This window comes from Lampetra fluviatilis, chromosome 31 (genome assembly GCF_964198595.1).
Source record: "Lampetra fluviatilis chromosome 31, kcLamFluv1.1, whole genome shotgun sequence".
In the NCBI taxonomy this organism is placed as follows: domain Eukaryota; kingdom Metazoa; phylum Chordata; class Hyperoartia; order Petromyzontiformes; family Petromyzontidae; genus Lampetra; species Lampetra fluviatilis.
Window position 1 is genome coordinate 738,884 of NC_136305.1, and position 23,512 is coordinate 762,395.

Consider the following 23,512-nt stretch of genomic DNA (forward strand, 5'->3'; position numbering starts at 1 on the left):
CCGTCCGTGGGAGCCTCTCGCTTGGCGCCCACTCGCCGCTCGGCACGGCTGCGTGCCCGGCACGGCTGCGTGCCCGGCGCGGGCACTGGGCCGCTTTGCCCGGCTACCAAAGGTCGTGTGATCCCCCCCCACCGCCGTCGCCACCACAGTGTCTCCTTGCCCTGCGGCTGCGGCGGCGCGGCTGTTTCTTTTGGTCGCCGCGGCAACGGCGCCGTGACGACCGTCAACAAATGGCAGGCGGTGACGAGCGGCCGCGCCGCTGCCAAACTCGGCGGTGCGGTGCTCACCGAGGCACGGCTCGTTTGGTATTGAACCGATGTGCGGCGAGGTAGGCGCGGGATGCATAGCATTGGTACACATACACACAGCCCCCTGCCGCCCACACACTTTTGTAAATCCACGACTGGATGAGGGCCTCCCCACTAGTCATTACATTGTCATGATGCTGTTCTGTGTTATGTTTTCTCCATTCGCATAAGTGTAATTGAATACTATTGGCATATCATTTGAATATCAATGCGCATGATTCTACCTATGTATCAAGAGCATAATAATATTTTTATAATCAATATTCATTGACATGTCGATGCATCTGATGCATACCACTGGCCCAGTGATTCCATAGAGTGATGCTCAGAAGGAAATTATCCAGTGCATCATTTTCTGTAAAGTGGACATGAAATACCACTGTGAGGTCATTTGCAGGATCGGGCCAGTGTGCTTGCTCACGTTCATGAATGAAAAGCCCCCTAAACAATATGATGCAATGTGGATTAGCATGGCATCTATATGTGACTGCATCTTAAGATACTGTACAGAAATCGTGAACACATTTATTTTATAGAGGCGTACTTACAGTGACAGTGTCCTATACTCAACTTGCAATTGGATATACCCATAGTCTGTGTGACAATTATATGATCGGAGCAATGAACGTTTTTTTTTTGCAACAGTTAAAATGCATTATCCTCGAGTTAGCCTATAAGTATTCTGCACTCATGCAGGGATTTTTTCCAGCCACTCCCAATTTCCTTCGATATGTCAAAAATATTGTCCCAACTTCCAAACCAGGAATTTACTAAACATTCCAAGCAGAGCCTTTCTGAATAATCAGTCGTGAGATACAGTGGGCTTTTCTGGGTAGTTATATATATAAAAAAGTAGTTTAACAGTACTGTATATGGTTTTTTTTGTAAAGTCACGTAGATAGTAAACAAAAAAAATCGAAAGTAAAAGCAAAAAACCCACGACGTTTCGATCGCAACACAAGCGGTCTCATTTTTTCCCTCTCCACCTGAAGAAGACCGCTTGTGTTGCGATCGAAACGTCGTGGGGTTTTTTATTAAATTTTTTTGTTTTCTATCTACGTGACTTTACCGAAAGAACCAAGAATATGAATTCCTGTAGTCACGAAAGTTTGAAGTCTAAATTTAGTTGAACAGTATTTAGTTTTAGTCCTAGGTGAGAAAACTGACCACCGTCTAGCATGCCCTGCAAGCCATCCACATGCAATCTAGATCGCTTGATTTTACAAAGTGTATCCCCCCCCCACCAACCAGCTGTGATGTGACGGTGCGCTGTTATACTCGGGTGTCCCATTACGAAGGCCGGCAGGTGTGCCGATATGGAACCTGCCATTGAACACAATAACTTAATTGCTCATTTGCACAGCGGGGTGGCGTGTGTTTGTGTTTGCACGCTGGCAAATGTGGCTATGGGGAGTGCTGATGTAGGCGAGGGAACGGCACTGTGATCCTGACAACCTGAGTTCAAGAACCGGAGGTTGTGTTTGTGTGAATGTGTTGCCAGCCTTCTGTAGATGTTAAACATTTAAATTGTGATGAATACTGACGGCAAGGGTAGCGGTGGGATAGCCGGTGACTTTCGTTCCATCCCCGGCCATGAGTACCGCCAGTGGTAAACTAAAACTAAACTATTTTTTTTATTTGCCAGGTAAGGCCCACTGAGCTATATAACTCATCTTCAGAAGCGACCTGACCACAAATGGTGGCTCAACAAGTGGCTTATCGTGTGGAAATGTAATGTGTGGATGTAAAAACCGGAGGACCCAGAGAAACATCCACGTGACCACAGGAAGAGACACGCAAACTCCAAATATACAGCAGGCGTCAGGGTCGGGATCGAACCAACGACCTCCTGTGTATCAGGCGAGATAGTTAACATCTCCTAGCCACCGGAGCACCTGGTGGCATCTCAACCGGTGCCCAGACGGAACCCCTTTCAACAACCATTGTGGTTAAGTACGGCCATACAGTAGCCTCGTAGTAGATTGATATAGGCCTGTAGATTACTTATTTTGTATTTATTTACTTACTGACGCAATTATTCTTGTATGTGTCCCATTCATTATTTATGATAAGCAATGTTGATTCTCATGAAGAAAAAAAACTCATGAAATGAATTCATAATAGCACCAACTCCCATTACATTTATAATAGAAGTTTTTGGGTTAGATCGCGTAAATACATAAATGTGTCGTTAAAACCCACCACCATCCGACAGAGCCAACTAGTAAGGGTTGTCACGTAAACAGAACGTGCCAATTCGTCACTAGTACAGCACTAACCGGTGTGTTGGAGAGCCAAGCCACAACATTTACAATCTGAGTACGACGTTTCGCCAGTAATTACAGCCAGCTTCATCAGGCGACAGCCAGATTTGCTAGTTGGCTGTGTCGGGTGGTGGCGGGTTTTAACGACACATTAATATATTTATGCGATCTAACCTCAAAAACCTCTTATGGATGATATTGGTCGCGAAAGCCTACGTGTTAAACTTTCATTACATTGTTGGAGTTAAAGTAGCAAGTTGATTGGTGCTGCTGCGTTGGTAGTGGTGCACAAGCACAAATAACAACAACGACAACAAAAACTCAACACACTCGTCAACAGCACTGGCATTAAAAGAAGACGAAAAAATGAGAGGGTGCCGATGTTTTAAACCTCAACCACAGCGTGTAGGTGGTGCAAACACACCTGTAATGAAGCTGTCCTTTACAAAGTCTTTTGTAGGAGTAATTCAAATTTATTGTCAACGAGATAATGCGAAGGGGGTAAAGGGTCGATGTGTAATCTCTGTGAAGTTTGGACACCGCTACAGTGGGTGCAAATCCATACGCTCAACATCCACTATTATGCTGCGTGTGTTTGCGTGCGTGTGTGCGTGTTTTTTTTTGCCCAGTGTAGTTCGTACAGTTTCTGATTTCCAAAAGGCACGGACGTCAAATTCACGCGACCTCTCCGTGTGGTTTTTGAGCCCAAGAATAAAGCCACAGAAACAAATGGCACACGAGCAGAAACGTAAATAAAGCGCGCCAAAACCCTCACCCATACAGATGGACAAGCTGCACCTTTTAATGAAGAGGAATTGACAGATGACCGGTTATGTACCAAGAGCAAAAAGTAGCTTTTGGTACTGATGCTTTTATTGTAACGAAAACAATACCCTAAAAAGTACGCTTGTAAGTCAGCGATACGTTCCACTCTTTACTCTCGTGAGCCAACCGGCCTGTTTGTGTACAGCAAATGTTTTTATTATTAATATTTGTATTTTTACTAAATATGTCCTCGGTCCTGAAAAGTCGGTCTCTTAGTGACTGCTTCAGGTGAAGAGAGGGGACAGCGTGGCTCTGCTGCTGCTGCTGCTGCTTCTGTGGCCAGTGTCTGCTTCGTGTCTCCGTGTCAACTCAATTGGATTCACATCTGTTTTTGCCAAAACATGTCAATCTTCCCTGCTCTTCTCATTTTTGCCTTATCTCTCGGTGGATTGCCAGATTCTTGTTTGCGTGTCTTCACGTTTTGTTGTTACGAATGAAAAAGAAAATAACCTGCGTCTTCCCGAATTTCACATCTTTTGAGAAAATTCGTGACCCCCCCCCCTGTCATCGGAGATGAAGGCACAACGTGCCAGTGTGTGTGGGATGAGCATACACAAGCGTCCCATAAACAATTCACATCAAATCAAAGCGAATGCAACTGTTAATATTTTATAGTGCATCGATAAAAAAAGAACAGGCAACGATGATAAAACAATGAGCGATATCGTGGGTACACTTTTAAGTATAAAGTTTTTTGCCCAAACATGTCAGTTGTATGTTTGCAATGTTTGATGTCTACAAAGAATGGAAATTAAGACCTGTTTTGAGTCTAATTAACAGGATAATAAATAATAACAAGAAAACTTTTTTCCCAAATAAGCCTATTTGGCCAAAATGTTCTGTGCTGAAAAGCCACTGGAGGGTTCAGCTTCATACCGATTGAGTTTTGGGGTCACATACCTCATTAGTCTGTGAGTATTGTTAAAAAAAATCGTGTAGGCCATAAAGGAATGAGCTATACTTTTACTTTATAGGCTGTTCATTAAGTGGCTTAGAAAACAATGTGTATTAGGGGTGGACACATTCACCCAACTGGTGAATATATTTTTCGCCGATTTAATTCAGGGATCGATCGACTCCTATTTTAGATTGCAGTGACTGGTAGCGCTTGGAGTCACTGCAGGGGAAACTTGAACCTATTACATCCAACACACATACTTGTTTATAAACAGCAGTTCACAACTCCCACACTCCTATGCGTGCATCGTGAGCTCAATAATAGTTTAGTTGAGTATATAATGAAAATAAATACGAATTGATTTTCCGCACAATCGGGTGTCGTTCACTCTTCCCGGTGTCGCTCAGACGCCCGCTCCAGCGACGTGAACCATTCAACAGCTTCAGACGTGACACACTGTGACACACACACACGTGTTGGACACGTCCCCACGACTCTAATATTCCGCAGTCGCCACACACGCGCCGTCGGCGATCGTAAACATCTCGGCCTTGTCAACATCTCGGGCTCGTCAACATCTCTGTAAATGAGAAACAAACGCGGAGCGCGGCCAAAGCGCGAGGACTCTGGGGCGGTCCCCCGGCACACAAACTCCGGGCTGAGCCACTCTCAGTTTGTGTGCCCCCTCCCCGTTTTGTGTGCCCCCCCCGTTTTGTGTGCCCCCCCCCCCCGTTTTGTTTGCCCCCCCCGTTTTGTATGCCCCCCCCGTTTTATTTCCTCCCCCCGTTTTGTTTCCCCCCCCCCCCCGTTTTGTTTGCCCCCCCCCCCCCCCCCCGTTTTGTGTGCTCCCACCCTAGTTTTGTGTGCCCCCACCCCCGTTTTGTGTGCCCCCCCCCGTGTTTCTTTCCCCCCCCACCCGCTCCCCCCCGCCGTCAGTGGCCGCGCTGGGCGAGAGCGGCGCGTGTCCCCAGCCAGGCGCTGGGGCCGAGTGGGCGCAGGCGCTGGGGCCGAGTGGGCGCAGGCGCTGGGGCCGAGTGGGCGCAGGCGCTGGGGCCGAGTGGGCGCAGGCGCTGGGGCCGAGTGGGCGCAGGCGCTGGGGCCGAGTGGGCGCAGGCGCTGGGGCCGAGTGGGCGCAGGCGCTGGGGCCGAGTGGGCGCAGGCGCTGGGGCCGAGTGGGCGCAGGCGCTGGGGCCGAGTGGGCGCAGGCGCTGGGGCCGAGTGGGCGCAGGCGCGCGCTGTTTGTCGCCGGCCAGGGGAGAGCAGCCCCAATCAAAGTTGTTGTTAGAGACACGCCCGGCTTAGCCCGGTCCTCACGCTCCAGACCTGAACTGTATATATCATCATCATCATGAAGAAGAAGAAGGTGCATTCTAACTTGGCCTCGCGTGTGCCCGTGGCAAGGGGGGACACTTTGCGCACAATGGTCAACTCGCGACGATGCTCGCCTCGTCGTCGTCGTGTTTGCCGTGAGGGTTTGGGCACAAGTTTGACGCGGGTGTTGGGAGGAAAAGAAAACGTGAATTCTTTAGAGGTGCCAGGAATACAGTGTTACATTATAAGGGAAACGGTCATTCGATCATAATAACATCCTTACCATGAATTTCTCTCAAATTTCAATCCAAGTCGAAGGGATTTCCTGCTGCTCACATGAGCATTGAAGCAGTGCTCATCTCCTGTTTACTGCCCTGAGTCAGTGGTGGCAATTTCTCATTCTTATAACAGGGGGGATACTCTCCCCATAGGACAACCACTTTTGAAATCCACGCTGCCCGCATATCGCTAACTGGCGATTCAATAGGAAATAATTCTGAACATTGCTCGTAATTGCAGCCATTTTTAGTTTTCGCTGGACCTAAAACACGTTTTACATGCATGACCTTTGATCAACTGTCCCAGACATTTGATGAGTTACTCATTGCCAGCGAGTGTTTATGAAGCCATCAGAGATAACAACAACAACCTTGCTGCTATAAGTGAAGGGTATTGTGCTGTCTTTAAGTAGACATTAAATCAATTACAGAGTGCCCGCTAATGCATTAAAAGCAAAGTTGGGTACAATCACAGCAGGCACAGACACACACACGCAACAAACTCATTGGGTTTGGCAAACACGCTGACCTTGCTGGTGCAGGGCTAGCCCAGAATTGCCGCCTCCTGTTTAAACTTCTTGTTTCGAAGAGCTTGGCGCTAGTGATCAGGAACAATACATAACTGTACCTTGTTGTTTTGCTAAAAGGCACAAAGGTTGCTCATTAACTCTTAAACGGGCCTGCTTTGCACTTAGATTAAGACATACAGATCACGCCTTGTACTTTATTCTTGTTGTTGTGCTTGTTTACTCAGGAAGAGCCTCACTCTGAGTCTCAAGACTCCTTTTCAGAAGGGTCCTGACGAGTTTTCATAGATGGTGCTGCTGCTGTGTGACCACAGTTTGAGTAATTTTTAGGTAACTTTTCAACAGTGGGATATTTGGCCAACACAAGCTACGTTAGTTTAACACGTGGGCTTTTGCGACCAACAATATCTATAATAACGTTTTTTTTGGGTTAGATCGCATAAATATAAATGTGTCGTTAAACCCGCCACCGCCTGACACACAGCCGATTATTTAGGTTTGTCACGAAAACAAAACGTCCCAATTAGTTACTACTTCAGCACGCCGGTGTGTTGGAGAGTAAACCCCCAACATTTACAATTCGAGTGCGACGCTGGTGATTACAACCAGCTTCATCAGGCGATTAGTCAGAATTGTGTCATGTGGTAGCGGGTTTGACAACACATTTATATTAATGCAATCTAACCCAAAAAACCTTTGTTATGGATCAGCTTCGTTGTATACGTATGTCTTTTTTGTGGAATGGTAATAGGTTTGTCTGAGTGAGATGCACTGTCCTGTGTAACAGCATGTGATTTTGTTCATCATGTGAAGTGAAGTTCCCCGTATGTAGGCCAGTGTGTAAATGAGCTATAAAGTCCACCACACGTTTAGAGTAACCAGATACGATTTTAGGGGCTGCGAATTGCCCTCGGTGTGCAGACTTTGAACAATTTGTCTGGGTTAGGCTCACTTTCACCGTTGAAATTAACTCTAGTTTGGTGTGTAACGTGCACAGTTTGCGTAGATTCAGAGGCATGGCGAAACCACAGAGAAGCGGGCAGGCAGCCAGAGCCACCGCTCACGACAAACGCCCAAGCGCTGTGGCCCTTGATTGGGATGTTTGACCAACTCTATTAACGTGGTGGAAGAGAGCTCGCACGTACAAGGGGGCAGCGCGCGATATCTCGTGCAGATGGAACAGATGTAGCAGTCCACATTTGTTGCACCACCTTCCCCTGATAAGCCAAGGTATGGCACCTTGATGCCCACACAAAGAGGCGTTTTCAACCATTGTGTTATCCACCAACCCTTGCCTCCACAGTGCTGGGATGACAGCCGTGCGTAGCCACCACTGCCCAGCTAAATTTGTTGGGAGATTATCCCTGGCCACGAATGAGGAATTGGAGGCATGGAGCGGCAGCACCGTGGTTCGCATGCTGCGCTCTGGACCTGGAGACCTGGGTTTGCTTCCTGGCCATGGCTATCTGAACCGGTCCTGACCCCCTTCAAAATCTCGACGTTTTGGGCAATGGGCCTTCAGCAGTTGAGTTTTGTTATTTTTGTTTGTGCACTACTGCCAATGCAGTATCGCTAAACAATTTAGTTGGAGAAAGTGCAGGTAATGCTCGCAGAAACTGTACGAGGGCTCCGTACAAACAAAGCCCTGTTGCTTGAATGATTTAATGGACATCCTTTGTGCCGTTGTAATTACGATCATTCTGCGATCATGATGCGATGTCGTGGCGGCGTCACGCGCTGTTTTGTTACCTGGCAGCGCCGGACGCTCACGTGGTCCCCGCTGTTTATGGCTTAAGTCGTGGATGGGGGAGTTCTCGATTTCACAATGGATAGTGCTGCTTTCCCACCGGTCGGCTCTCGCTACCTAAACCGGTGATTTCTTCCCCCAACGCCACCCCAACTCCTCATTGTGGCGGCTGACGTAATCGCGTAATCCGGGCGTAAAATGAAATCGCGGGGCCTGAGAGCTGGGCTGGTAATGGCACGGTGCTCTCACGACAAAGGAATGCTGTTGATCTGTCCCTTCTACCCAGTTTTTTTTGTTCAACTTGGAAAGTGTTCTGCCATGCGCGAGTGTGGAGCACAAGTGGCTTGGCCAGAGGTACCGCTGTACAAGCTGTGCTTTGACCCAGCTGAATAATTTAACAACTTCTGTTTTTTTTACTTTTATGTTACCAAGACGTAGTAAAAAACCTAATCTTGGTTACACGTGGGTTTGATTTGTTACCACATACTGCGTGGATGCTACGAGATAGCAGGACACTAATGAATTCCTGAATCTATCTGTGCAGAGCTGTTAGTATTCCCCAGGTAGAATGCTTTTTCCCCTACACGAAGCTGAACATTCATTATCGGGGAGTTGGCCAAACACCCCAATGCAGGACCCTCCTGAAGTCGAGCCTAGAGACTCAGTGAGGCTTTCGTGGGTGAATAACCCGCCTTGAACGAGTGCTGTTCGTCTGTGTGTGAGGACACTTGAAGACGCGGAGCCGTTGCTTCAGCAGTGTCATGGGTAAATCTCTTATCACCTAAAATCTGACGCCGAGATTGCATGCTCGCCATGATAGAGCTCAGCTCGGCTCAGATCCCACAACAGAATCACATTTTTGTTTTGTATTTTACAGCCGTTCGCTGTGCTAGGCTCCACTCGTCATTTGAACAATCCCGAAGTCAGCTCCTTTGACCGTCACCTTCAAGTTGAATCGACTCCATCTTGTTCATGTTTACCGATTTGTTGAATATTAATACTCTAAAACAGTTCAGCTGATATCACATCTTAATGTAAGAGCTGACTCGTGGTATTTCAGCTTGTTGTGTTTTTTGTTACTGTTTTGCTGTGCAAGTAGCTGCACCTACATCTGTTTACTTGTGTAACCAAGGCCTACCTTGAAGAAGAGACTTGTGGCCTCAATGGGCTGCTGTCGCGTTACATTGGACTCGGGTTGCGCCCAGGTTTATTCCATCTTGGAAGCTAAGCAGGCTGGAGCCTGGATGGTGCTGGGATAATTGACTTCGTGGTGGGCAGGAGCCGGCAGTGCAGCACAACGCGTGGTTGTACTCCACCGATATGTTAACACTTCTGCGCGGTTCACCTTCACCGAGCGACACTGACCAGCGTGGCGAGGTCCGGTTACGTACCATTTGTGACCTCGACGACGTGGGGAGGCGCTCATCCAGCAGTGGATTGATAGACGGGCTGTACACGAACAGTTTCTGTACGTCTAAGTAAGACCGACCGAGCAACTGGAAGGATGAAAGACCGCACACGTGCGCGCGCCGCACTCGTGCACGTATTTGACTAATTCGATGTCGGTTGCGACGACCGTCGATCGGGCAGCTATCGTCGGCATTTGCATTCGCCCGAAGTGGAACGTGGAGCATAAAAAAATACAAAGAGATCAAAACAAACTTGACAGGCTACATGTGGATAAAGTCGACGGTGTGTTTTTTCGGCGCTTGCCAATCACGCGCCGCTGCTGGCACATTCTGTCGCCCTCTTCGTTTTGCCTCCAGCAAATTACTCGCACCCCACTTTTCAGGATCGAGGACATTTTAGCGTAATCTTTTCTTCAAAAACATTTTACATTTCAATGAAACTGGTTCGTTCGCTTCCTAGCTCGGCACCTGTTTTATTAGCTCGTTAAAAAAAAATCACCACGTACACAGTACTGTTTAATTTTCCATTCTGTTCCACCAAATGTAAACGTTTGTAAATTTGTGGAACCTAAAAAGGGAGGGGACCCGAGAACAAGTTTGTATGGGCGAGAGCGCAGCGAACTGAACAGCGGCGTGAATAATCCCATGCTTTATTCGTCTTGTTATTCTGCGCCAGAAGGGAGAGCGGACTGGCCTGCCAGAAGGGAGAGCGGACTGGCCTGCCAGTTTCTCCCTCGCCCTGCGCTCGGCTCACATTTGGTTGCCGGCGTCTTTTGTTTACGGACACATCCCCCGATATGTATGTGCACGGCACGGACACACGTTCGTGGAACATTGTCGGCAAAGCGAAATTCCGTACGTCAAACCCCTATTTTTCCCTCGATATACGGGAACTGATAGTTCATGAAGAAGTTGTCCGTAAAGCAAAACGACAGCGTGTATGGAGTTGCCGTACAGGTGGGGATGGTCGCATCACCAGATGGAGAGCCCTTTACATAGCCGTCAGCCCCTTATCAGTGCCTACCTTATTACAGACCAACTCAGACCTTATTGGTCACCCCGTGCCCTTATAAATCTCAACGTTCATCCTACAAAGTCCCATCACAAGGGAGAAACACAAACAAATAGATAAAAAAATGTTTTGACCGTTTTGAAACGGCTGTCCGTCGTATGGAGGTGAACTCAATTTCCCTGTACAAGAATACGGGGTAAATCGTATGGGTAGACAGCTGTGCCTTTGAGACCAAACATGGCTTTGTCAAGGGGGGCGACTCGTACCATAAAAGTTCACCGCTTTTCATTCCTTACCCATAGTTGCATCTCCTCTGAACAGACGACGAGTCAAACGAGATGTCATTTCGTGCACTCGGTAGTGTTTCTGCTTTTGTTAAATGAGACAGAAGTCAAGTATTTCGTGTTTGGTCGTTTTCGGTGATCTCTTTACGCCCGCCTCGGCGCGTGTCTTCATATTGCTGCGATTTTTCACGAAGTCGCTTGTAGCCTGCTTCGTCCTGGAAAGTTCAAGTAAACCGAGCGTGTAAACGCCGCTCAGCCTACTGGGATATCCACCACTCGACCCCGTCGTTGTTTGCTTGGCCACGTTCATGGCGATGCGTAACACGGCCCAAGTACTTGAAAAACAAGCTGTCGACGCCGCCTCCCAGTCCTCCTCGGGGTGTCGTCGCCAAAAGCTGACAACAGTTTTTTTGTTGTTGTTTCATTTCTGGGAAAGAGAGAAAAAGAGTCGATGCTATTTAAATTAAACTTCTTTCTTTTTCACAGCTCAGCAAATACCACGCCCGCTGCTTTTAAATAAACACGGACGATGCCGTTGACTGCTCGATACTTTCGGGTTTGATAGCTGCCCCCACTGGAGCTCCACGCTCGGTTGGCCACGTTTAACTGGTTTTGTAAGAACGTATCTGACGTGTTTTTTTTACCCCAATGCGGCACCCTGCGATGTACCTGGCGTTTGCATCGAGTGACAGGCCTGGCGGCAAGAGTGGTCACTGGGGCGTGTCGCACGTTCAGCACACGAAGCGTCAACATCGTCTTCGTGAAAAAATAAAAACCCACAGTGTGTAAAGATTCGAATAAATAAAACCAGCTGGGTTCCAATCGCTATGCTGACCATCAATCTGAGGTTGAGTTGATTTTGGTCATTGTACAATAGGGATGTAACGATGCATTGATTCATGCATGCAAATAGATCCTTACTTTAGCTGTAACCCATCGAATCGTGCACGTAATTATCGATTCGTCTCGATCCTTATGCGTTGTAAGTGTGGGTTCAGGTGAAGCTCGCTGTCGTTACAGACTGCTTCATTCGCCACCTTAAAAAAAAATAGATTCGTGAATCGAATAATGACCCCGAACCATCGATTCATGGGGGAGCGTGTAACGTACGTGTGCATTGTACGCATTTGGAAAATAATTATTCCGTTTACAAATCTCCTAATATCTACATGCGCCTATGCTTGCGTGCATGGGCAAGCGTGCGCGTGGGCGCGTGTATTTCTGTAAGTATGTGAGCGCTTCGATACTCGTGAAAGTCGATAGGTCTGAGTTACACTCTCACACGCACGGTCGGTTGCTCACTCGCTCGCACACCCGTGCACGCTCGCTGTGTTCCACACGTGTGTGTGTGTGAGCGCGCGCTGCTCAGCCACTGCGGCGACTCGTCACCCGCGCGCGAGCAGCTGCCGAGCTCCTAATAAGTGCCGACGTCCCCTGCCCAGACTTGGGTTTCCACGTTCTGCTGGAGAATCCGACCGTTTGTGGGCACTCATGGTGCTCGGAGGCTCGCTCTGCGGAATCGCGGAGGCTCGGTTATCCGTTTCCCCCCCCCCTACTTCCCACGATTCAATCGGTTGTCACGACTCGCGGCCTGGAGGGAGGACGTGTGCCCATTACATACACCATCTCATCGTCAGCCGTGATCTAGCCAACTGCTGAAAGAAGTCTTCCCCAAGCCAGCAAACATTTATACAAATTGACAAACATCAAATCTTTTGGATTGTGATTTTAAGAGTTCTTCTTCAATCGTGTTACCTCTACTACTGTACTGTGAAAGCCCTTCTGGCCATTGGGTTCGAGGTTAAAGCCATTCAGAACGTGGTCATGCCGGCGGTGTTGTTGTGTGTTGGTTGCGTTGACGCGGAATGTGTCGTCAGCCACTGAAAGGGACATTATTCCAGTCGCTCTGTCCAGCCAGGAATGTTAATGTGTCTGTGGAATACAGTAAAACTATCTCTGCACTGGTGGTTCTGTTGAACTCTTTACAGCTCATTAGCTTGAAGACCCCGCTCTCTATTTTTTAAGCGAGCAACTCCAAGAAGTGGGGCACATCTCAATTGGCAGGAGGCCTGGCTGTTTGTTTTTCACGAATTATGGTGCTTTATGGCAGGTGGCTAATTTGGTTAATGATACGGACTGGCTGTGGCCTTCACTGGGGGGGGGACAAATGCCCGGGGCTGTTTCACCAGACGGGGGTAAACAGGCGAAACGCCATCCTCTTAAAAACACACCAAGCCAGCCACACTTCCGTGCCGTGGAACTGCCCCCCCCCAGCCGCCCCCCTCCCCAGCACGGGACCGGGATTGAGTTACGCTCACATTTATAATTTAATCACTTTATCGTCGTCGTGAGTTATTATTATTATGAGCTCGAGGTCAACGTGTAACTTGAACATGCCTTGCGCTCGACTCTCTGCGTACGGCGTTGGGGGGGGGCGGGAATTTGAAGTCTGAAATCGGGGAAAAGTCGCCGCTCGTGACGGGGCGGCGCACTGCTCGCTGTGCCGCCGAGCACTCTTCAGATTGTGAAACCATAAATCGGTGACGGGGGAGCGGACAACCGGATTCCCATTGCAAAACGGAGCGCTGCGATGAGCAGACCGCCAGCGTCACCGCATTGGGGGAGGCAGCGGACTGGACGCACGCCGCGTCCACAATGACAGGTTTTACCGAGCAAGTGAAACCGAAGAGGTGTGCGCAGCACGGAGACGGATGGCGTTGCGTTACAAATATTCCGTAGAGGTATGTTTCGAGGCGTCTTTAGGAGATGCCACTTCACAGCGCACGGCTGGGTGCGCTGTCGCCGTGAAGTGGAGTGTGCGGCTTTTCCCCACGCACACTTTTTATTGTAAAGAATCACACGAAATCGATTCGGCGGTGAACACAGAATGTGCAGGAGCTGTACTGTCATTGACCAAGTGCCGTTGCAAGGCATTGCGGTGGCTTTAGTAGAGCACAATGAGTTCAGTGGGTTTGTTTTTTCTCGATCATATCAGCAACAGCGTGATGTTCATTTCCGTTGATGAGCCTGAGCCACTGAAGGAAATTCCACATTCCCATGGTAGGAACCGGTCACTTAGGTAGAGAAGCAATTGCTGACTTCACACACAATTGCGTACACGTTTTATTGACTCCAAAGGGAAGATGGGCTGAGCATGTGACCACATAAACACGACTGTGTTTTATTGCTCAAAGCTACTTGGCTAAACACTTGCTATAAAATAAGGTCAACATGACCTGTAGTATAATAATTTATTTGATAGCCATTGGCATGAACGATGTATTGATCCATGCTCATGAAACCTGCATAGAATCATACGTCTGATGATTGTTTCTTTACGATTTGCACAAATTGTATGCAAAAGGTATGCTGGTGTTAGGTTTAGGCTAAGGAAGTGAGCAAAACCATACAAATGAGACAGCAGAACATTAAAAACAAATGATAATGAAATAAACAATCCACTGTTCAATGAAATCGTGTTCAAGATTCATGACAATTGAATCACTTTTTGCGAGGCGAACCGCTGACTGGCCCTTCCGACATTGTTTTTATTTTGATCATCGCACGTGGCACCTGCAGTGTTATTTATTGATGTCTCCAGCTCGGAGCGCAAGAGGTAGCGCAGGGACGACTGTGCATGTCCGCGACCCCCTGAGGTGGGGCCCCTCTCCGGCTGGCCGCTCTGACACTCCGTGCCGTTGCTTCTGCTCTCCCCGCAGTGTGCGTGGGCACGGAGCATCGCCTGGAGCTGCTCGTCAGTAAGACGCAGCATTATGAGTCGCTCAAGATCCTCTACCAGGGCTGCGAGGTGGTGCTGGGCAACTTGGAGATCACACATCTCTCCAGGGGAGACGACCTCTCCTTTCTCAAGGTGAGGCTTGGCGTACACTAAACGGACACGCCGGACCATTTTAAGATTGCGCTCAACGTCTTCAAGATCCTCCACGGATCCTCCCCTGCCTAAGGCTCTCCTCTCACCTTGCTCTGCTCCCCTCCATGAACTCTACTACATCTCCCCTCTCATCTCATTCTGCTCCCCTCCACTCACTCTCCGCTCTAGCAACCAAGACTCTCCGTCGAAGCCTCCAGTTAACCTTCGGTCAGTAGAATGTCGCTCATTGGCCTCTGCTGCCGCCCCGTCGTGTGCATCTCCCTTCCCCCGAGTTTGAGGCTCAAGACCCACCTTCGCCCCCCCTCTGCCTGTGACTGCACGCCTTTTACTCTCGACGGAGGAGGGGACGAGCAAACCGGCTTCGCTTTGTACCTCGCAAGCCTCCGGTGGCGGCCGAGAGCACCCAGTCAAGTTTACTCTGCGCGTTGACAACGCTCACTATGGGCTCCATCCAAACAATGCCACTGCAGTGCTTTGATGTGATATGGCTGCTTGAGTGTGCGTGTGTGTGGTAGTGTCTGTTTGTGTCTATTTCTGTCACGTGCATTTATGCGCGGGGTGGGGGGGCGTTTGTACGGGTCACCGTCGTCGTGGTTGCGCGGCCTTGACACAGTTGCCGCACTTAATCTTCTCGCGCGTGAATTCTCCATCCTCTCCACTCTAACTCACTCGTACTTTTTTTTCTTATGGAGTTCGAGCACGCGCCTGTGTACGTATGAATAGTTCAACATTGCACAGTGGAATGTGCCACCGTTACGCATGTGCTTGAGCAAGTGAAGTTAGTGCGTTTGAGCCTTGGATAGTTTAATAGCTCCATTTTATGATTAACTTACTGGCTTTAGTAATTTAGAATATATATAATAAAAGAGTCGTCCAGGTGGCTTAGTGCAAGAGTGGGTGGAGTTCAAATTCTAGTTGGGGGTTGACACGACCCATCATCCCTCTAGGGTTGATAAATTGAGCATCACTTTGAGGGGGAAGTCAACAAGTGGTTGTCCTCTGCGTGGTAACATAAAAACGAAAATAAACTCAAGAGTTATTGAATTTCTATCTATATTTAAAAATACCATTCAGGTCGTTGAATATTTTTTATGTAAGCAACTTCTCTTCAGAGTGTCGTTTTTATATGCAATCTGTTTACATCGGTCATCACTGCTTCATGTGGTCTTGTTCGTCCGAACACAGCAGGATATTGTTACACATTTTTGCAATCTTCTGCTGCTGATGCTGCTGATCGGTGTTGCTGCTGCTGATGATGTTGATGTCAGATGGGGTAGGGGGTGCTTTGGCCCCGGGTCTTTGGACTAGGGGTACGATGTTGACCCTAACGATGGCAGGGGATTCTGCGGTTCACTCTGCGGCTCTCTTCCAACTCCCCTCCAGCTGTTCGGCTGTGGAATTCAACAAATGTCCGGCAAAAAAAACCCCTTTGCTCCCGGGAACGGCTGCCCGCAAAAATCGGCACTTCCGTCCACCCCCCATTGATCAGCCCTCTCGGTGTAACCGACGGCTCGGTCACAGCCCTCGAAAGCCCCTGGCGCGTTCGCGCCGTGCGTAGCCTTCGTGATTGTGACCTCGCTCGAGTGATTCACCAGCCACGACTGCGCGCGATCTGCACGACCGTGGCTTTAGATACGAGTGTTCGTGTTACCCGCGTTTCTTCTCTGATACAGTATTCCCTCGTTGTACGTATGTATGAACTTCTTTCACACCATACGTAGCCAACCGTGGTAATCGGAGGTTCGGGGGAAGGACGATAAAATGATTCGCGAAGGATACGTTCCAGAGATGCTCATGAATAGCAAATTTTGCAGATAATATTGGCCAACAAAAAAACCTACCTTTTAAACCAATTACCTAAAATAAACACGTAAATAAGCTATTAAACACGTGAAAATTATAACTTTATCTCATCAATTTCTCGCACCACATTTTCTATCATCACTTGATCTCATCACTTTCTCTCTCGATGGAGTGATGTAGAGTTTCAAATGCGATTCGCGGATAGCAAGTTGGTGAATAACGAGTGAATGCTGTGTACCCCATTGTATTGTAAACAAGGCCCCTCCTTTGCAGCGAGTGTCATGAGCCGGATGGTTTAACGTCCCGGCATTGTCCCCGAGCAAAGAAGAACCGATTTCGATCGACCTCTGGTGCACTGCGTTCAAGTCACGACCACATCGCCCCGACCCCCCTCCCCACCCCTGCCGAAAGAGATTCTTCTCTCGCAAGAGCAGCTCGGTGACTAAACAAACGGGAGGCTGAGTAAGCGCTGGGGATTCCTGCTAATGTGACACACGGTCTGGCCTGCCACATGCCGCTGACCGCCTTGGCAGCCGCGGAGAAGAGGAAAGTGAGAAGGAGTTCAGTGTCTCAGCGAGTGCATCACCGCCTTTGGCTGCTCTCGCCGACTTGAGTCTCTCGTGCCGTGAGTCAGTGTCGGAGATAACGGCGATGCTGACTGATAATGCCGTTTACGTGGGACTTTGGTTGATCCCCGCGATGAAAACGCTTGGGAAGAAGCCAGTATCTGGCGGTCAGCGATATCGAAAGCCACTTGGATTTTGCAGTCTGGTCAAAAACACACTGAACTCATTCTTTATTCAAAGCTTATTACCAACACCATTTTGACGCTTACAATTACAGCAGAAGCACTGCGATTTTCTTAACTTTCAGGATTTTCTGTCTAAACCAATGCGCTATGAATTTATTTAGTCTTGGCTCGAAGCCAAAGTTTGAGTGAAGCCGACTCAGTGCTACACGAATGGCACACACACAAGACAGAGACAAGATATGTTCTTGCATCGGCAGGCATTGGGCATGGAATTATTAACCTGCCAACAAGTTGATGGATTGTCATAATTCGTTGTTGCCATTCTATTAAATCAGATATTTTTTTTTATTTTTGTTTGGCTCGTTTGCATGATTTCTATTTTGTTTCTATATGAGTTTCAAACAACGCACGTACCTATGCCAAAACAGTACAAAACTTGTTTGTGCAGTTTTGTTTGCTCCATTTTCCTACATTTAAAGTTGGTGCATAATATAGCATGATAATAATTCTCAACCTACACAATTCGGCTCGTTTATCGTGACCATCAGAATCAATTCAATCTGTGAATCCGATGCATCATTGCACGCCCAGTAGACGGACAGCCTGGCGTATGGATTTTCAGATTCAAAGATACAAAGGCCGATGGGGTCCGTGGGTTAGCTAAGGGTGAGGGGGCCCCCGGCGCGTTGTACGCATGCCTTGCCGGGATGAATGTAAACTTCCACGCGGCGCGCGGCTGCTCTCTCACGGCCGGACTCGTTGCTCTCCCCCGCGGCGCAGGACGTCCGGGAGGTGATGGGCTACGTGCTCGTGGCCCTCAACGACTTTGAGGAGCTGCCGCTGGAGAGCCTGCGCATCGTGCGCGGAATGAAGCTCTACGACGACAAGTTCGCGCTGGCCATCGTCGGCAACGGACAGCGCGGCCTCGGCACGGGCCTGCGGGCGCTGCTGCTGCGCAGCCTCACTGGTGAGGCGCCGAGGGGGGGAGGGGGGGAGGGGGGCGGCGGCAGTGGCGTGACCGCGGCGCGTCGGCGGCAGTTGTCGGCGACGAACGGGCGACACGGACGCGTTGTTTTTCGGTGATCGCTCGACTGACCCTTGCACTTAAACTGCTGTCACTTAACCTTGGAAGAACCATAAACAGCACGGAGTGGGCGCGTGACAAATGCACGCACGCGTGTGTGCGCTCGCATACGTACGACACACACGCACATGCCGGTGTGTTTAGTGCCCGCTAAGATAAATGACGATAATGAAAGACAATGATGGTGTAGCCTTGCAAACGTCCTTACATTCCTGGGATAAATGCACCAGTGACGCTCGGGTACTGAGACAACGTCTGCTTATAGTTGCTTATTTAATATAAAAAAGCACAACTCATGAAAACAAGTACATTCTATTGACTGCAACTAAAAATTTTAGCAAATGGGTTTTCTTTTTGTGAGAGACACTCATGAGTTTTGCCCTCACTTGGGCTCATCAGCACCAAATTTTACACGGCTAAACTGCTACATGCATAGTTCCAAAGCAGCGTTTAGTCTGCAGTGGCTCGCCGAAGATTTCTCAAGGGGTTGAAAGGCACCGCACAGTACCAAGTCCAGGGCTCCGTGGTCTCAGTGACTCACTTTTCAACACTTTGACAGCCCCCTTATCCTGGCAGCTTCCTCCTCCACCGCCACCTGACTGCCACGGTGGGCTTCCCGGAAAGTGGAACGTGAACTGATTTGCGTACGCATGGTCTGCACGCTGGGATGCGATCATTCCGCGATTCCGACCACGGAGGCTCGTAGGGGCCGGTGGTGGAACCCTGATTGACGGATAATGTGGCGGCTGAGAGCACGTTTACGTTAACATAAACGATAGTTTTTTTGGGTGTTTTATGTTGGATTCCACATAATCAAGTCGGACTTGCATCGAACCGCGCCCTGTTCAAGATTTATCCGATTTGGGATTATCCACGAGAGATTATGATTACGCAGAGATTTAATGAAAAGTGAAGGATTATAAGTTGAAAAATAATCACAATTCATTGCAGATGGCTTGTAGTCTCCGATGGCAGCTTCCGCTCGACTAACTAATCCTGGTGAAATTGTTTTATTCATCGTCTCGTCTTGGAAAATCAAATTAATAAATTGTCGCCCACTTCCAGACCCAACCAACAGCAACTACGTTCATGTTCTGCCGTAGGAAACGTAAAACTGGGTAAAGTAAGAACAATTTAATTATATCTGTGTTTAAAGTAAGTGACAGACTGCACAGAACACACACGTTACGGAGTTCTGTGCGTGCATATCTTGCCGTGATGTATAACCCCAGCATTTACGTGATGTGCGCGATCGTAATCGGACACTCGATGCTGAAGCGCCGATCAACAACGCTAATCTGGCCACGGTGGCGCAGGGGAATCTGCACCGCAAGGAATTCGCCACGAGTTTGTCTCGGTTGACCGCGTGCGCCGCGTTTCATTTGATTTTTATTATTATTGTTTATCTCCCAGCGCCGACCGCTGCATACGTGCGGAAACGTACGGTTTTTAGCCGCGAAGGCGCGAAGCTGCTCACCCACGACTTTTTACGCCTCTATTTTTGGGGGCGCGGGTTTTGCCAAGAGGCGATCCTGGCCCGCCGGGGCCGTGCACTTTTGCCGTGTTCCTAGCCCGCGGCTCGCCTCGACTTACGAAAGGTTACACGCTGGAAAGTTCCGTCCGCTCACAACGCGTTATGCCGCCACTGCCGTTGTAAAAAAAGAGCCGCGGCCGGTTCGGCGGATGAATGCGTAGAATTTGAACTCGCATTTTTTTTTTCCCAATTTAACCGTGAGCCCCCAATAAGATGGAGAGGGGCCTCGCTGAGAGTCCGCGTGGAGGTGTGCGGGCGTACAGTGCAAACAACGTATCGTGTCCTCGACGCGAGCAGGTCCGTTACCCGAACAAAACCCCTCTCCCTGTTTGTTATGTAGGATATCCCTGTTTGTACGTGCAAGCCGCAAATGCCAACATATTGCTACTTTTCAGCTGCTATTATGGGACCGCCTTTGTGATTTAAAAGTCACATTTCATTTTATACAGTTGCTTGCATTCGGATAATAATATTAAATGCATTTAAAAATAGAGATGCCTGTCACGTGAGATGTTTTATGGGTAGCTAGGCATGATGATGTGAACGGGGGCAAGTTATTTTCTCAAAAAAAGATAGAGATGTGTTTAATAAATGTAAGAAGCTGTAAACTATTTATATTTTACCAGGTAAGACGCACCGAGTTATTTTGCTCTTTTTCAACATCGACTTGGCCACAAAATGATAGCCCAACGAAGTGACTTATCACGTGAGAGTTTATGGCAGCCAAATACTGTAAACGCACGTTTCTAAATGTGGAGGGAAAAACCGGAGGACCCGGAGAAAAATCCACGCGACCACAGGGAGAGAGAGAGACATGCAAAATCTAAATATACAGCAGGCGTCAGGGTCGGAATCGAACACTCGACCTCTTGTATAGCAGCTGAGGTAGTTAACATCTCGCCACCACGGCGCCCATACAATAAATACATACAAATGTATGTACTGTATGTTGAACTTCTTTCGCACCGTATGTAGCCCACCGTTCTAACCGGAGATGCAAGGGTAGGATGTTTTGCATTCGTTGGGCTAACAAAATGAATGCAATACATTTACAAGGAGAGCACAGTGATCCAACACAAATAAAGCAGAACTGATAATGGGGGGGTGGGGGGAGCGATGGCAACAGAGGTTATCAGAGCCTAAGTTTGATTCCTGGGCATGACTCCTATCTTCCCTAACCCGTACTGACCAGCGTGGTGAAGTATGTTCAAACAACCCCTGCAACCTACATACAAAGCATGGGGAGCTCGTCATCGAGCAGTTTGTTAACAAACAGTTGAAACATTTATTAGATGTGCCTCGAACGATATTTAGTGGGAAAATGTTAACAAGCAAATCTTTTGTTGTGCCGATGACGAAGGCATTCGTGGTTTAAAGTTCAAACACTGACACACTCGTATCTCTGAGTGCGTGGCACACATTTTTGCATAGGATTGTTTCGACTCTTATGCAACACTGAAACCTAAGCTGGAACTTAGTCGTCTGGCGCTCGTTAGTCACGGATGGAGAAATTTCCCGTGGAGGTGTCGCGAGCGTAGTGAGAGGGCACGGTGTCGACTCACCAGCTCGGCACGCGGCTCAAGTTGCGTTGGCTCCTGCGCTCAAAAACCCTTCTCGCTGTTCCACGTGCGCCGACCTCGTCAGCTTGCCCTGGCTTCGCCTGTTCTCACACTCAAAACATTTACTTCCTAGAGTTTTAAATGAAACTACAACTATCAAATATTTTTTGTTTTCCCAGGTAAGGCCCACTGAGCTATGTATCTCTTTTTCAGAAGCGACCTGGCCACAAATTATAGCTCAACGAAGTGGCTTATCGTGTGGAAATATATAGCAGCCAAATACTCTAAACGCGTGTTTCTAAATGTGGAGGTGAAAAACCGGAGGACCCGGGGGAAAAATCCACGCGACCACGGGGAGAGAGACACATCCAAGCTCCAAATATACAGCAGCAGGCGTCAGTGTCGGGATCGAGCCCACGAGCCCCTGTATACCAGGCGAGGTAGTTAACATCTCGCCACCACGGCTCCCATACATACAAATGTACAAATGTACAAATGTATGTATGTATGTTTTCTTTCACACTGTACACAGCGAAACGTGCTAATCCGTGGGGCGGGGGAAGGATGTTTTGCTTTCTTTGGGCTAACAAAATTATCGCAATAAATTTACATGGAGAGGACGGTGATCCAACACAAACAAAGCAGAATTGGTAATGGGGGGAAACGATGGTAACAGTGGTTATCGGAGCCAGAGTTTTATTCCTGGGCATTGCTCCGATCTTCCCTAACCCGTACAATTGATAGCTCAACGAAGGGGCTTGTCATGTCGAAATTTATTGCAGCTAAATACTCCAAACATGATGTTTCTAAATGTGTAGAGAAAAACCGGAGGACCTGGAGAAAAATCCACGTGACCACGGGGAAATCATTCAAATTCCAAATATTCAGGCGTCAGGGTCGAGGTCGACCCACGACCTCCTGTATACCAGGCAAGGTAGTTAACATCTAACCACGATTTTGTCAAAGTAATGCTCGTTGCTTACTGGTGCAGAGATGTTGTCTCGTATATGTTTTGAGAAGCGTGCGAGAGAGGAGGGAACAAGAGAGGGCAACGCGGAGATGTTTCGCGAGAAGTCTGGGAGAGGAGGAATGAACCTTCCCGAGAGAACTCCTCTCTCGCTAAACTCCTCACGTAGGTTGGGTGCGCCTTCGTCGCTCGCGTCCTCCCACCGATTTGGCCCTGTGCCCCCTCCACTGGAGCAGCAAGATGTCACGAGACCACCGGTCGTCAGACTGGATTAGCCGGTGCATTTTGTTATGTCTTTTTTACATTCGCTGCTCTGCGTTTTGTCCTCCTTCCCTTTGCCAATTCTGCTGCCGGGCGGCGCGTCGCATCGCGAAGGCGGAGACATTTTAGAATTTGCATCCCTCCTGCTGCAGCGAGCGGCGTTACGTCACCTCGTGTGCCGCCGAATACGATGCTCCCAAAAAATGAGGTCACAGAATTCCTTGTGTGGTCGGCACTTTGCTTGACACGTGTCCTCACCAGGTGGAGCCGGGTCCCGCACACCCTGCACGTAAGATTCTGTTGCCTGGCGGCCAAACGAGCGTTGTGTTTAATCAGAATGAGCCGAATTGCATTTTTGGCAGCAGAGGGCAGTACGGGAATTTCCACTGTTCTAATGTACTTCTTTACTCCCACGTCGTGGATGGCTTCCCGGATTTAACAAAATGGCTGTGCATGTAAAGGCGCAAGCTGAATTATGAGAAGCCAGTTTTAGTTTGAAGGGTTTCTTTGCGTAGTTATTGGTACCCTAGTATCATCCACCAGGCGATGGCCTCGATAGGCAAGTTTAATCATTGTGAGAGGCGGTGATGGTGTCTTGATGAGTCTTTCATCCAACAGTGACTTGACCATGACTGATGATGGTAGATGCAATGAGTCAAACCTGCCGTTAACAGGATGTCTTTTTACAAAACTCACATTGGGTATATGTTAACACGTATCACTCACAGGAAACTCTAAAAATAGCACCATACTTCGGGAAACGGTTCAGTTGACTGCAGTGCTTAATCATCAACCAAC

The 23,512-nt window shown here is 48.6% G+C and overlaps 1 protein-coding gene across 4 annotated transcripts in view; it reads left to right on the top strand.

Annotated features, from left to right (window-relative positions):
• Positions 1-23,512, top strand: part of LOC144943412 (epidermal growth factor receptor-like) — an 88,202-nt gene that overhangs the window by 31,635 nt on the left and 33,055 nt on the right. For 3 of the 4 annotated variants that reach the window (XM_078870794.1, XM_078870793.1, XM_078870795.1), the window contains exons 2-3: positions 14,583-14,734; positions 18,090-18,276. In XM_078870794.1, the coding sequence (XP_078726920.1) occupies positions 14,583-14,734; positions 18,090-18,276 (339 nt within the window). Of the gene's footprint in view, positions 1-298; positions 329-14,582; positions 14,735-18,089; positions 18,277-23,512 lie in introns of those variants that run through there. The other variant, XM_078870796.1, reaches the window with a different exon arrangement.